Below are 14,941 nucleotides of genomic sequence, written 5' to 3'. Positions count from 1 at the left end.
TCGCAGTGGCAGAATTTCGACTTGTTAAAGTGGCTTCCGTCCAGCACAAGCAGAGGTGAACGAGAGAAGTCACTTTTTTGACTCCGGCTCCGGTCTTGTTCCTAAAGTATTCTCCGGCTCCTGCTCTAACTCCGAAATTCATTTTGAAGTGAAATAAGCGTGAAACTACCTTTGTCAAATAGTTTTTAAAAAAAACACAAAAAAACACCCAGGTTTTTTGCCCGGATTTTTCTTAAACTTGCTTTTGCTACACTATGCCCCTCCCTCCCCCGAACAGGAGAATAACTAACTTTTATGATTTAATTTAGGGTGCTTTTAACAGAACATTTTTGCACGTAAAGCATTAAATTATCACTTTGGGCTCCTAATTTGCCCGCAAAGCACTTGATTACCTTTCTGGGCCCTTTTTCTAAATTACGGGCTCCCAAGACTAAAGATTAACAACTTTTATGCTTGAAATCAGTCGTTTAGGATGGTTTTAACCAAACATTTTTGCGCTTAAACTATAAAACCACAATTTCGGGCCCCCCAACAAACACAGGCCTGGACCCTCAATGGTACGCCGTACTCTCCGTACCCCCCTCTCATAGGGCTTGCTGATATGAAGTGGCGTATCCTATGGTGGGTTGAGCAAGGGAAGCAATAAAGCTGGTGGGAGGTTAGAGCGTGCCGAAGGCACGCGTATTGTAGGGGGGTCCGGGGGCAAGCTCCCCCGGAAAATTTTTTGCAAAATTACACTCAAATATTGGATTATAGCGCTTTCTAGAAACCCTTTTAGGGTAATATTTGTATGAAATTTATTAGCAGATAAACAGCTATTAACTTATTAAAGGTAGGTATTACGCACGAACAAGCAAAAACTGCGGCGAAAATTAGAGAACACTAAAAACTCAGCTAGCCTACTTAAAAATTACACAAAAACCCAACAGAGTAAGCGATTCTGAAATTGCTTCCACAGATTAGTTAAAAGAAGCGTAAATCGCGTAAACTTTGCGCGATTTACGATTTGCAAAAGTTATTGGTGTCTTTCTGTGTGTCTAAAACAAGTCCTAGGATGTGTTAATAGCCAGATGTCTTGGAAAACGATATAAATTTCTACAAATTTTATTATATTTTCAACAAAGGGCTCAACTTCGGAATCCAAACTTTGAAAATTTGGGCGGGGCCATGGCCCCTTTCGCCCCACCCCCTGGCTACGCCTATGGCCTACCCTTGCAATTTTTGTGCCACAAAAAACTAATAAAACTCAAGGCCGTGTTTAATCAACTTGGTTTGTTTTTCTGTGTTTTTGGAGATCTCAAAACCGTTTCCTGAGGACGCAGTAGGCTTATTTCAATCCCATCTACTGTAGGCTACTGTTTGGTGCCAGTGAGAAAGACAGTCGGTTCTCTAAAGTAGGATTTGCACTAAAGTTCTATAAGTAGCCTATCACAATGAAAAGAAACGCCAACTTCGAAACATTTCTTGCTGGCAAGGGTTGTGGTTGCGTAACACTAACAGAACAGCCCAAACGACAGTAGGCTACCATAGCCTAAAAATTGTTCTTACACTTTGCGCCAGTTGGACTGTTTAGATATAGGGGAGATGTGCCACCTATGGGACAAAAATGACATTATTACTGTTGTGTTTTTAGCTCATTCAATCAGAGTCATACTGGAATTCTGTTTTATTATAAAATTGCACAACCAAGATATAGTGTGAAACCTACAAAGTAAGCCCAAAACGAGAAGTGCCAATTAACAAAAGCAGGCGGATGAATACTAAGCAAAAAAGAAGACCTGAGGGAAACGAAAACAAAGTACATCGTTTCAATGCAAATAAACTAAAATACATAACACCTCCCCAATAAAATTTATGACCACCCATAACGAAGGGGTGGTTGGCGTCTTCTCTTTGATCGCCTTAATGTTTGTTCTTGATGCGATGACGATGATGGATCGTCGGTCGCTATCGGCGTCGATGAGTCCTCGGTCGCTATCGGCGTCGATGAATCCTCGGTCGCATTTGGCGTCGATGAATCCTCGGTCGCAATCGGCGTCGATGGAACCGGAAACTCGTCAGCTGTCGATGACGACGTGAAAGTAGTCTCCCCTGGGTCCCCGTCTTCCGGCGAGATGTAACGCGGACGTAGCTGGTTGATATGGCGTCTCCATATTGGACCTCGAGGGTCCACTCGAACCTGCAAACTACGACTCCCGTGTCGCTTCACCACGACGGCAGGAACCCACCGAGGGCTTCGGCTTTGCCTGGAACCAAAGTATAAAGCATAACAAGGATCACCAACATCGAAGTTAATTGTTTTCCGGTTTTGTTTCCGAGGCGAAGGACTCGTCGATGGTTTCGTGATCTGAGCTGAGGAAGGAAGTAAAATATCTAATTTAGTACGTAGTTGTCGGTGGTTTAATAACTCACTGGGAGAGTAACCACTGGCATTAGGTGTACGCCGAAACTGCATCAAGAATTGAGTGGTGGCACTTTTAGGCGGTAACGACGATTTTCTCAACGCCTGTTTGAAAGTGCGCACCAAACGCTCGGCAGCACCATTCGTAGCTGGATGGTATGGTGCTCCAGTGATGTGGACTATACCCCTAGCTTTACAATAATTCTTGAAGTCTTCTGAAGAAAACGTAGTCGCATTGTCTGAGACAATGGAGTGGGGGTATCCAAAATGGGCAAAATCCTGCTCTAAAAGATCAATAGTAGCAGACGTCGATACGGAAGAAGTTGGGTGAATAGAAGGATACTTACTATAAGCATCGGTAACAATAAGCCAATTAGAACCTAAAAAATTAATAGCGTGATCGACATGAATTCGACTTCAAGGCTTCTCTGGAGCTATCCATGGGTGGATAGGAGCCTTGCTTGGTGCAGCTTGATGCTCACCACATGTAGTACATGTTCGGCAGAGGTCGACAATGTCCGCATCGATATTGGGCCAGTAGACTTCTGTCCTGGCCAGCTGTTTCATTCGCTGCATGCCGAAATGACCTTCGTGTAAAAGAGAAAGAATGTCATTGCGAAGTTTAAAAGGAATAACTACTCTAGAACCATATAATAAACAACCATAACATGTTGTTAGAGAATCAGCAACTCTTCTAAACTGTTCGACTGGATCGTTAGAGTTTGATTTCGCAGGCCATCCTTCTTGTGTAAAGCGAATGATTTTAGACAAGACTGGATCCTTGGAAGTTTCCTTGCGCAAAGTAGAAGAATCGGAATGACTAACCTGCGAATCCAACGTATCAATTGCGCAGACAATATCAACATCATCTGCACTTTCCTCCCCATCAAAAATTGTGTCATCGTTGGACGGAAGACGGCTCAAGGCGTCAGCATTTTGGTGATGCGTTGTTTTGCGATACTCTATAGTATAACTAAATTGACTCAAAAACAACGCCCAGCGTGCTAACCGGTTAGCCGCCAGCGAAGGGGTAGGTTTATCTGGACCAAAAAGTGAAAGTAAAGGCTTATGGTCCGTTACCAAAATAAAATTCCTACCGTACAGGTACTGATAAAATTTCTTCAAAGCGAAGATGATAGACAAAGCCTCCTTTTGGATTTGGCTGTAGTTTCTTTGGGCCTTCGTCAAGATTTTTGACACATTGGCTATTGGCCTCTCGCTTCCGTCCGGGGAGCGGTGAAACAGTGTGGCGCCAATGCCCACGCTTGAAGCGTCGCATGCAATTCCTAAAGGAAGCAACAGGCTAAAGTGTACGAGAACATCGTCTGCGGAAAGAAACGTTTTTAATTTTGCAAAAGCGCATTTTTCTTTGTGTTCCCAACTCCAAGGAACACCACTCTTGGTTAAATGATATAACGGTTGCGCTACCGTAGAAAATTCTGGGGGCATAAACTTAGAATAAAATTGAACCGACCCCAGAAAGGAACGTAAGGTACCAGCATTGGAAGGAGCAGGCATGTTCAGTACTGCATCGACTTTAGGACCTTTTGAAATCCCCTGTTTAGAAAGAACATGACCTAAGTACTCGACATTTGCCTGGGCAAATCTACATTTTTCCTTCCTACATCTAAGACCTTTCGAAGATAAACGATCGAGTAGTCGTTTAAGGTTCTGGAAATGCTCTTCCGCTGTAGCTCCACTTATCAAAATGTCATCCAGGTACACTGCTACACCTGGAAGGTCACTAGTTAAATCATCCATTATCTTTTGGAAATGGCCTGGGGCAGAAGAGATGCCAAACGGCATAACATTTTGCAATAAAACCCCTCTATGGGTACTTAATGCCAATATTTTTCGACTCTTTGGACCTAACCTAATCTGGTTATAAGCATCTGCCAGGTCAATCTTAGTGAATCCGTGGCCACCCCCTAGTTTACGCATTAAATCCTCTGGAAGAGGCAAAGGGTGCCTATGAGTTTTAAGTTGTGGATTAACCGTCGAGGAATAGTCACCACAAACTCTTAATTTGGATTTCTTACCTTCGGTAGAAGCCTTGCGAACTGGTACTACAGGAGTTCCCCAGTCGCAAAATTGTACAGGTGTCCAGATACCTTTTTCTATGCCGGCGTCATAGGCAAGAGCTAAGTCTTCTTGAATGGCGAAAGGCACTGGTCTGGGCTTTGAAAACACTGGTTTACAATCAGAGTTAAACTCAATCTCTAATTCGTAATCCTGAAGACAACCTAACTCAGGTTTAAATAAGTCTTCGTATTGGTCACATAACTCGGAACATGATTTTTGCAAGTTAAAATCTATGTCGTTGTGACGATGAATAGCATGTAAAGATGAAGAAAAGAACTTATCTACCGAAATATCTAGTGCTTGAATAGCATCACGCCCTAATAAGTTAAGATTAGGGATTTCACATACCATAAATTGAACTGTGGTCGTCTTTCCCGATTTGTTGCAGCTCACTTCGGCAGTGAAAGATCCAATAATAGGCATCGAGTGCTTACTTGCCGACTGAAAATGTAGCTGCGGAGTCTGCAGGATAGGTTTGCCTAGCTGCGACCAAACTTCAGAAGAGATGAAGTTTCCCCCTGTAGCTGTATCAAGTTCCATTAAGACGGGAAAAGACTTAATAAAAATTCGAACCTCGAGTTTAGGAACTTTACTCGACGAATTATGAACAGTATTTACCTCCTGTATGCAGTTGACCTTAGAAGAATGAACTTGAGCGGCTTTTTTACGACATGCGGATTGTACATGCCCTGTAAGTTTACAGAAATGACAGATCGCATTTTTAAATCTGCAGTTGTTAGCAAGGTGATTAAAATTACCACTTTGCTTGTTCGCATTAGCACTGACCACTGTAGCTTTCTTGAAAGAATATCGTCTATCGGTGCCTTTAACTTTATGTACCACCGACGGTTCAGCGCCAAACACCGTCTCCTTAGCCACTTTGGCAGCGTCTTCAGTTTCTATGGCTATTTCAAGAGCACGTGAAAAAGTAAGATCATCAGGCTTAATTTTAAAGAGAGCTTTAAGAACTGCTTCGTTTCCTACCGAGCACATAAAACAGGTACGCAAAGCTTCATCTAAAGGTGCGTCTACACGACGACTGTTTTCTTGCTTAAGCTAGCCAAACTTCTTGTTTCTTTAAGTTAATCGCAGTTTGTGCCGCTTACTTTTAAGAAAATGGGCGAGTAAGCGAGCCGTCGAGAAAAAATACGCTCCAGAGCGAAAAACTGGGCGCTTAAGTGAGTTCTCTTGCTTAGAAATGTTTTTCCCGCCAAAATCTCAGGTCTCCTCTCAGCTCAGTATCCAGACAGGGCAGGGCGGTATCGTTAAAGGATTTCGTTAAGTTTTGATCCCAACCCGTTCTTATTAATGTTGCGGGCTGAACTGGCGGTGACCGTAGGCCTACTCGAAATAGCCCATAGAAAGCACAATATTTTCCAATTTCAAATCCAAAACAGGATCTCAGCAGAAAACTATTGCCATTGTACACTGGGTAATAAAAATAGCGGAGGAATGATCTTGCTGGTTGTTACCAGTCACCCACGCTGACACGAAATTCTGTTTCCAACATTTCAACCTCACTGAGGTGTCTGAATGCTTCAATAAGCAGTAAATTGCGGGTTTGCATCCTTCGCTTTTTGCAGCATTTTTTACACAACTTCTGGGAAGCCATGACTGAAAGACTGCAACAACTTCAAATGGTTAAAGAACAGTCAGTTGCTTGGTCTACTCTGCTGTACTTTAGCGCAAACTGCTATGCTTTGGCGCGAAATTTTTAAAACGTGACGTCATTGGGGATTAGATACTCACGTGACCGCGATTCAAGCGAGCAAAATCTTCGTCGAGGTTGCCAGTGTAGACGAAACGAGCTTAATCACTAGCTTAAGCAAGAATTTCTAAGCAAGAACACTTTCTCGTGTAGACGCACCTTAAAGGATTAGTAATAGAAGAAAACTCGCACGTGGCAGCGGCTTGCCTTATTCGTGCACCCAATTCTGGAACAGTCTCACCTGGTTTCCGCTTCAAGTTGCTCCAGAAGCGAAATCGTTCACGAATAACGAAGCGCTTAGGGTCGAACTGTGCCTTCATGTAATTCGAAATTTCCTCCATTGTAAGTTCATTGATTGGCTTTGCTGTAGACTCTTGTGCGGCCAGATTGAGGATCATCTTGTAGATGCTGGCTGACTGGTTAGTGAGGAAAACTTGAGCCTTCTTATCATCAGGAACGGACTGTGCTTTTACAAATGTGCAAAAACGTGACCAATAATCAGTCCAAAGTTCTAAAGCTGAATCAAACTCACAAAATTTAGGAATGGCTTGAGATAATCGATTTTGGTTTTCTGATTCGCATGGAATTTTGAGGGCTGAAATTAACTCCTTCAGTTGTTCTTCATGATGACGTTCTTGCTGTTGCATTTGTTGTCGTGCCTGTTCTTCTCTTCTTGTTGCTGCATTTGTTGTCGCATATGTTCTAGCTGCGACTGCATTAATTCCACCACCTTGTAAATAATTTAAAAAAAACTAGAACTTGTAGAAAGTAAAACTCGTACGGACTAAGACTGAACACTTCTGCGTATCACTGTAAGTTTCTCGTTCAGACGTTCAGCATCCCATCCTCGTCGCCAAATAACTCTGTTGTGTTTTTAGCTCATTCAATCAGAGTCATACTGGAATTCTGTTTTATTATAAAATTGCACAACCAAGATATAGTGTGAAACCTACAAAGTAAGCCCAAAACGAGAAGTGCCAATTAACAAAAGCAGGCGGATGAATACTAAGCAAAAGAGAAGACCTGAGGGAAACGAAAACAAAGTACATCGTTTCAATGCAAATAAACTAAAATACATAACAATTACTAATAAAATGCTTTTTTAATTCAAATTATGAAATAAAGGAATTGTGTCGTGAAGTTTAGTCATTGTTTCATAACATGAAGTCAAAACAGTAACAAATTTATTGTTAGTTTATTGCTTTTTATCTCATTTAAAAATGTCACTCAAGTGTAGGCTACCATAGGTTGATTGCATAGCTGACCAATGGGACAAGAGGGTACGTCTTTTGGGACACTTAGTTAGATATAGCAACGCGGTGTCTGACGTATCCCAATGAGAAACAATGTTGTTAACCTTAGTGCTTACGGAACATTACTTCACAGCACTACATAAAGGAAGTCACATCACATGTTTATTAAACATTGAAATGCACAAATGTTTAGCAAAAAAAAAGATGAAATTTGCAGGACAAATTCTGAAAATTTTACCTCCAGGCTAGCTTACAACAACTGATTATTGAAGGTATGGTGGAAAGAAGGAGATGCTTGAGAACTTGGGAAAATGGTGTAAACTGACTCGTCGAGTATAGGAGGGGACATGTCCCAAAGGTAATCGATTGTATTGTCCCCAGGGGCGTCGGAAGCGGGGGCGGGCGGGCGGATGCCCCCCCTGCCCTCAATTTTTCTGCAGATGGAAGGGCAGGGGGGGCAATGGTGCCCTTTTAAAGTCATGTAAGTTACTGCACATTTTGCAATATAACAATTTCTGCTATTCGCTTTTAGCTAAATTATATTCTTTCATTTTTTTCCTCAAAATAATATTTACGGCACAAAATTTTGCAACAAAGGTAAGAGGCCTTCAAACTCGTTTTTTTGGCAGCCATCGTGGCCTACCGGGAGCTCCTTCTCGGCGGCCAAATCTGCGTGCTTGGAGGCCAAAATACAAAATAACGATAGCACAAGTAAATAGAATTAAACTTGCAACAATGCTAAAATGATCACTTAGCGTTGTTGAAGTCTGGGCCTGGGCGACGTCTTACAATAGAATCGTTGCACCACGCAATAACTGCTTTATTGGGGGATTGTAATCCAGTACTGCGGGACCATCTAACGACACTCGCACAAGTGTCTCCAATGTGGCTGATTTTAAAGAAGTTGGCCACTCCCCTAGACTTCTTTTTAGCAACAAAAAACAACGTTCGACATGTGTTGACGATGACGGCAAAGTAATAAAATAAGTATTTCAATGATGTGAAGAACATTACCGGTACTAAAAGAAGCATAATTTTTGCAAAATATGAACAAAAAATGTTTTCCCTCGGATGTCAACTAACCTAGTTCTCCTTTTTAACAACGATTCAATGTCCGACAACATCGAATCGACATAAAAACGACAATATTGCCAGCCGATGTAAATTAGCACTTCGGATTAAGACTTTGTTAAAATAAACGTCAGGAATTACAAACAAGACTTACAGCGCTGGTGATCGCAGATGGATATATTCCATCAATAAGTGTGGTGAAATGCAGACCGCAGCCCACATTATCAAGGATTGCCGGCTATACAGACCACCTCATGGTATGGAAGGCCTAGTTTCCATCGATGACGACACCAGGCAGTGGCTAACCAACGGATGCCCTGACAGGCCTGACATATAGCGACAACACGAGAGAAGAATAACAAATATTCCCGCACAATGCAACAATGGCGATTATGACGCGCTGACCTAATTTTGCGTCACTCTTTGATGCTACATATTTTCGACAGTTAATCCACGATCATTGTACTGCGAAATTAAATAATTGGCTAGAAGAGACCGGTGGCCACACTTGGCCGATTGAGGAGGTAGCACTGGCGGTCATTCAAGCACTACTTAGCGGCCATGGCCGCCGGCTGCTTTAAGGCTTGGCAGTAAGTTACATCATTATAACATAGCGTGATGCCCTTCTTTGTATACCGGACACTTGTAGGCTATTATTACTCAATACATAGTGAGCTGATAGATTAGCATTATCGCTATATCTTATCTTAAAACTTGAAAAAAATTGGCCTTTTACTAAACAAAAGTGCCCTTTTTTCGTAATCTTGCCCCCCCAGTCAAAAATCGTTCCGGCGCCCCTGATTGTCCCATTGCTTAACCAACCACCATTTTGTGTTCAACTTGCTTGAAAATCTGTCACATTTGAATACCGTATGTAGTTTTCTGTTGCTATAGTTTTAAAACTCATCATATGACTCAAACTTTATTGCCAGGCCCCAGTTGTTATAACCCTGCTTTAGTATAGAAACCACTAACAACAGTCAACCATTTAAATTTACTCTGACAGCTAAAAAAACAATTAACTGATCTCACCACTTAAGTAGCCTACACAGTAGGCCTACACCAGTAAGTAAACCACGCTGTAATGATGTAACGTTAATCTCGATTCCATGACAAAAATCTCAGTTCTTATGTTCACACATATTCAGAAATAATGAGCTGTCCCATAGGTGATGGTGTCTTATCGATAGCACATCTCCCCTACATTTTTTTAAACTCAACGAAATAAAAACCTTCATGAGAGATACGTTTTCACTCTGACTATAAATATGTTTCGGTGATTTTGATCTTTACTACTTCCTACGAGCTACGACGCGGTGTAGCATCAAGACTTCAGCTCTTCCAGAAGTTTCTTGATAAACATGTGTTTTGTGTGCCTCCTCACTAATATCTTACCAAACAGAACTGCTTTTGTTCTGAAGACCAGCGATGGGCAATAGGCTAGCCTATAATGTGCATCAAAATCAAAAACCCTGGTAGAAACGGTGGCATGACAAAACTTGGTGATTTCTTATGTCCATTGTTTTTTTAATTCGATTCTCCACAACACTCTCCAGACAAAATGCCAGTCATCATTTTGCATGGTAGCCTAAAACCCAACTTCCATTAACATTTGGTTGAGCTTGAAGGACGTGGTAGACTAAAGGTGACGTGCGGTAGTGGAGCAGTGAAATTTGTTGTCACTGGTACGTCAATGTATCACATTGGCTATGCTCCATCCTAAGGGTATCATTGGAATGATGTCATTAAAGCTCGGATAAAAACTATATTATCAGCACCAACTCCCATGTTTGATGGAAGACATCTCCACATGATTTAATGCAAGATTTCCCAAGTCATCAGGTTGAAGAATATCTGGTCTTTGCTTTAACTCAAACGCTTCATACGCTGTTTTCATCTGAAAAGCAAAAATGCAAACTTATGTCTGTTGTGTTCTTACAACAAAATAAATAAAACTACAATACGCTTTCTCAGTTCGGAAACTGTAATGAGAAAGACCAGTTTTTGTTTCACTTGTTCACACTTTTTGTTTCAATCAGACAGTACGATAAAGCAATGACGAGGATGAATATTAACCTCTAGGCTACTCCTGCAGACGACCAAGGTTTCTAAATGGGTTTCGTAAATACCCTAACAATGCCTTCCAAAGTTGAGATTATAGCCAGGAATATCTGAAGAGGGAGATACGAAATCTCGCAGCAATTGCTTTATTCTCACGACAGCTTTAAGCATGCGGTTCTTTTTAAAATTGTAAAAAGGTTTGTAGTGCAGCTGGTAGGCTATAGCCAGCTACAGAAAACAGTTTGAAAATGTTATGTAGAATATATTAAAGAATTTTGGAGGCATTCACTAGATGGAATTTTTCAACACACGCCTACAAGCGGAGCATTCATGTTCTCCATTTCGGTATCTAAACCTGCATCAAGAATTTATTCTCCACATAATTAGCCTACTAGGCTACTACAATATGAAGCCTTCAAAGTGATGCATTTTATAATAGTAGGTTAATAGCCTACTAGCAGTGATGGAGGAACCATTTTAAAAGTAGGTGGGCCCAGAGGTGCAGCAGTCAAAATCAATTCGACTTCTGGGGGACTTTGCCCCCCACACCCCCAATAATATTGTTGCATTCCTAATACTTTAAATCGTTTATACATTGTGTTTTCATGATTACATTTCTTTCTAGCAAGCAAAATTTTTTCATTTTTGGCCCGATTTTGCCAAAAAAGTTTACAAAACCGCTCTATGGCGCCGTACAAAATATGGCGATGTAGCCTACACACAAATAAAAGGTAACAATATACACACAGTTATAATACCACATCGGAGTAATAATCTGCAGCATTATAGGCCTACAGTACGTGCATATATGTAATGATATCATTGTTTTAACCATAGAGACCATAAAGAATAATGAATTGATTGATAGATTGCTCTACCAATCACATGCAACTACACCCACACGTGCTGCCCATCAATAGTGCCTTGTGGGCTCAACAAAAAAGTTTAAATATTGGATTTCATCATTGAGCTATCAAAGATAATCAAACTAGTGTATATCAAATGAGTGAAGACCTTTTTTGGAACTCCCTCTCTGATTTGTCGTTTTCGCTACCTATTCAAAAAAAATTGGTTTTCAAAAGTGGGTGGGCCAGGCCCACTCACAAAATAAAGTAGGTGGGCCCAGGCCCACGAGGCCCACGTGGTTCCTCCATCCCTGCCTACTAGCCTATGGAGATTGGAGATCGTGTTTACAAACCTAAAAAAACATGCTGAAAAACAGAAACATAGTCTAACAAAACTGATTATAATGGCTTATGCTATGTTCAAATTATACTAGTCACACTGATAGTAGGATGTAGATCACTGTTCACTTCCTTAGCCCATCTTACTTTTGACCCATCCTAGGCTATACAGGGGCGCCGGAACGGTTTTTGACTGGGGGGCAGGATTATGAAAAAAGGGCACTTTTGTTGCTGAAATGCCAATTTTGTTTTAAGTTTTAAGATAAGATAGGCCTATAGCGATAATGCTCATCCATCAGCTCATCAGCGAGTAGCCTAATGATACAACTGTCTGGTATACAAAGAACAATAGCAAGGAAGGACATCATGCTATGTTATAATGTTGTAGGCTAACCTACTGTGATACAGACTTTTGTGTCGTGAATATTAATTTGAGGCAGAAATGAAAGATTTTAATTAGGCTAAACGCGGATAGCTGAAATTATTATATCGTATTGCAAAATGTGCAGTAGCTTACATGACCTTAAAAAGGCACCATTGCCCCCCTGCCCCCCATCCACAGAAAATTTGAGGGCAGGAGGGCATCCGCCCCCCCCCCCCCCGCTTCCGGCGCCCCTGACGCTATACCTGAAATGCTATTCGTCCAGACGGCATTCCACCAATACCAGCGCATAGGGCTGGACATATTACTGAAGTAATTTTTGTTTCAAGTGTGGAGTTGATGTTGTGTTGTTTTACTGCAAATACAGACAATATAAAGTTAATATTCGATAATGATACTTTCAAAACCACAATAATCAAGTGACATGATGTGTATTTTTTATGAATAAAGCATGGGTAGTTCTAGGCTAGGCTTATCTGAAATCTTGAGCAGATACTTCAACTTTAACTTTTAAGCAGATGTGATGCTTATTTTCTCTTGTATAGGCTACTCTATGCAAAACTAAAGTTGTTTTATGTCGACATAACAGAAATAAGCCCTTTTTTCTATCTATTGCTATGTTTTTGACATATGAGCTCTTTGTAGAAACGCTGTTTGCATGGTGTTAAAACAAACTTTGACAACTTTGATTTCTTACTTGCTCGAAGAACTGCACGGAATCCAAGATAAGCATTGACAGTGTCCTGCACCGAACATGGCACTCTCATTATAGGGACATATATAATGTACTTTATGGATTTCCAATGGCTCTTCGTTTTTGTGTTGCTCCAGCACAGCGATGGTGCATTTAATGATAATGCATTTTCTTTTTCCACACTGATATCATCGTTCTTTTCATGGTATAATGGTAAAGAATCATTTAAGTTTTTTTCAGTATTTTTGGAGTGCTGTTTTATGCAGCTTTGTGCTTGATGAAGCAAATTCTTTTCATTTTGACATGCGTCATTTTCAAAATTATGTTTGTCACATCTTGTTGAATTATATTTACAATCATCTGTTAAACATTGCACCACCTCGTCAGTTGAAATGTCGTCTTCATCAGCTGAATTGTATTGGAATTCAGATAGTGAAGCATCATTACTATCATTAAAAGAATTTTGTTTGACATCATTTGTTAACTTAGCTTTATTATCATCATCATCTTCAGTTAAATTGTTTTGGATTTCATATTCTGAATTCACTTCACTACAATCAGCAAAATTCTGTTTGATCTCATTTTTGGAATTGTAATCTTCACTATTTGTTGAACTGTGTTCGATTTCAGAGATTAAATTTTGTTCACCATCATCAGATGCATTTTGTTTGACTCCATCATTTAACTTATCGTTATTCTCATCATCGCCACAGGAATTGTGCTGGATTTCAGATAATGAATTTTCTTTGCTATCATCAGATGAATTTTTTTGGACGTTGTTAGTTAAGTTATCTTCTTTTTCAACTTTGTCATCTGTTGAACAATCTTCATTCTGAAACTGATTCATTTGGATCTTGTTATGATAATTCTCATTTTTGTTGCTACGTTTACTTTCATTTTCGTTATTTCTTGAATTTTGTTCACCCTCATGTACACCATGCTTTGACTTTGCGTCTCTGAAATCTCTTTCCTCATTTCTTTGATCTTCAGCTTGCATCGCTGTTTCTTTGCATTCTTCCACTTCTTTGGTGAACTTCGGATCGGCTGTTGAGTAGAATGAGAACATTTATGAAGTTTCGTTCTTGACAAGACAGCTTAAATAAATTTTATTTCAATTCTAAGGCAGTTGGTAAGATAGATTCTTTATTGTTCTCCTGTAGGTCAACAGTGCATGATAGTTATGACAGATAAAAGATTCTACTTTCACTAAGATACAAGACGTAGGTTATATCAACTGATTGTTAGAATTTTTATCATCGGATTGAGAGAGCTTCATTGTAAACCGAATTCCGACAGCTTAGCATTTGTGGGATTTGAGGTTTTGAACCCTTATCACAGACTTGGTCACTTAGGTTGACTGTATCAAGTTTTCTCATGTTATTGAAGTGTTGTTTTTGTAACATGCTCCATTCGTTGGGTATCGCCGAACGGAGCACTGTCCAATGGCATTGCTCAACTGCACACGACTAGAGGGAACCCATAGTTGCTTAATTTTGTCATTTATTTGCTTGCACATAATCATATGCCAATTCACTCCTTATAACTTACAAATGCAAAACTTGCCATTTTACAGAGGGTGTAGCCCAGGTCGCTATGGTGTAGCAGCGTAAGCTAATGTTTAAAGGGCCTCACATCAGGACGCTGAAACTTTATAGACAATGGCTTAGCCTACCAATTTCGTTCATACAGCAGGACAAATGAAATAAAGTTAGCAGAGAAAATATAATTGCTGTCAAGCATGTAATATCAACAACAGCTGACAATTAATTCTTGGCTTCAAATTTGTCGATATACGTACTTAGCTTGCCATTTTTTAAGGTTGTTTGAGGCATTTTTTGTTGACAATCTTCACCAGTAGAAAAGTTTAATATCACAGCTTGACCCTAGAAATATACAGAAAAAAATTGAAACCAAACGCATAAATTATATTACATGTGCAGTGTAGCTTAGCATATATACCATAGCAAGAATTTTTTAAAGTAGGCTATATGCTTTATTGTTATACAATTCAATAAACTTGCGAGATATTGAAAAAAACTATTTCAGCTTGGCATAGGGCATGTACTTCTAGACTACCTAGAAGTAGCCTACAGCTACATGCATAG

General features: G+C 40.3%; 2 protein-coding genes across 2 annotated transcripts; both read right to left on the bottom strand.

Moving 5' to 3' along the window:
- Positions 1–1,569: 1,569 nt before the first annotated feature.
- Positions 1,570–6,838, bottom strand: LOC145766914 (uncharacterized). Its single transcript, XM_082578625.1, has 5 exons — positions 6,433–6,838; positions 4,441–5,463; positions 3,064–3,726; positions 2,048–2,685; positions 1,570–1,593 (listed from the first exon to the last, which is right to left on the bottom strand). Exons 1-5 carry the CDS (start codon positions 6,836–6,838, stop codon positions 1,570–1,572), a joined length of 2,754 nt encoding a protein of 917 aa, XP_082434751.1.
- Positions 6,839–10,168: 3,330 nt separating this feature from the next.
- Positions 10,169–12,956, bottom strand: LOC145769427 (uncharacterized). Its single transcript, XM_082581073.1, has 3 exons — positions 12,840–12,956; positions 12,388–12,497; positions 10,169–10,412 (listed from the first exon to the last, which is right to left on the bottom strand). The coding sequence occupies exons 1-3, from the start codon at positions 12,907–12,909 to the stop codon at positions 10,287–10,289; spliced, it is 306 nt and encodes a 101-aa protein (XP_082437199.1). The 5' UTR covers positions 12,910–12,956; the 3' UTR covers positions 10,169–10,286.
- Positions 12,957–14,941: the final 1,985 nt, after the last annotated feature.

This window comes from Aplidium turbinatum, chromosome 1, assembly GCF_918807975.1.
Source record: "Aplidium turbinatum chromosome 1, kaAplTurb1.1, whole genome shotgun sequence".
Lineage (NCBI taxonomy): Eukaryota > Metazoa > Chordata > Ascidiacea > Aplousobranchia > Polyclinidae > Aplidium > Aplidium turbinatum.
The sequence above is the reverse complement of the archived record's forward strand: the minus strand, read 5'-3'. Positions and strand labels throughout refer to the sequence as shown.

Excerpts from the sequence above, each read along its gene's own strand:
- LOC145766914 (XM_082578625.1), bottom strand. The coding sequence starts at position 6,838 with ATGCAACAGCAAGAACGTCATCATGAAGAACAACTGAAGGAGTTAATT. Across the intron at positions 2,686-3,063 it reads TTCTCTAACAACATGTTATG|AGCAGGATTTTGCCCATTTT; the intron begins GTTGTTTATTAT and ends TTGATCTTTTAG. Across the intron at positions 1,594-2,047 it reads CGACAGCTGACGAGTTTCCG|GTGGCACATCTCCCCTATAT; the intron begins GTTCCATCGACG and ends TTTGTCCCATAG.
- LOC145769427 (XM_082581073.1), bottom strand. The coding sequence starts at position 12,909 with ATGAGAGTGCCATGTTCGGTGCAGGACACTGTCAATGCTTATCTTGGA. Across the intron at positions 12,498-12,839 it reads CCGTGCAGTTCTTCGAGCAA|TAAAACAACACAACATCAAC; the intron begins GTAAGAAATCAA and ends CTGTATTTGCAG. Across the intron at positions 10,413-12,387 it reads CTGGACGAATAGCATTTCAG|ATGAAAACAGCGTATGAAGC; the intron begins GTATAGCGTCAG and ends TTTGCTTTTCAG.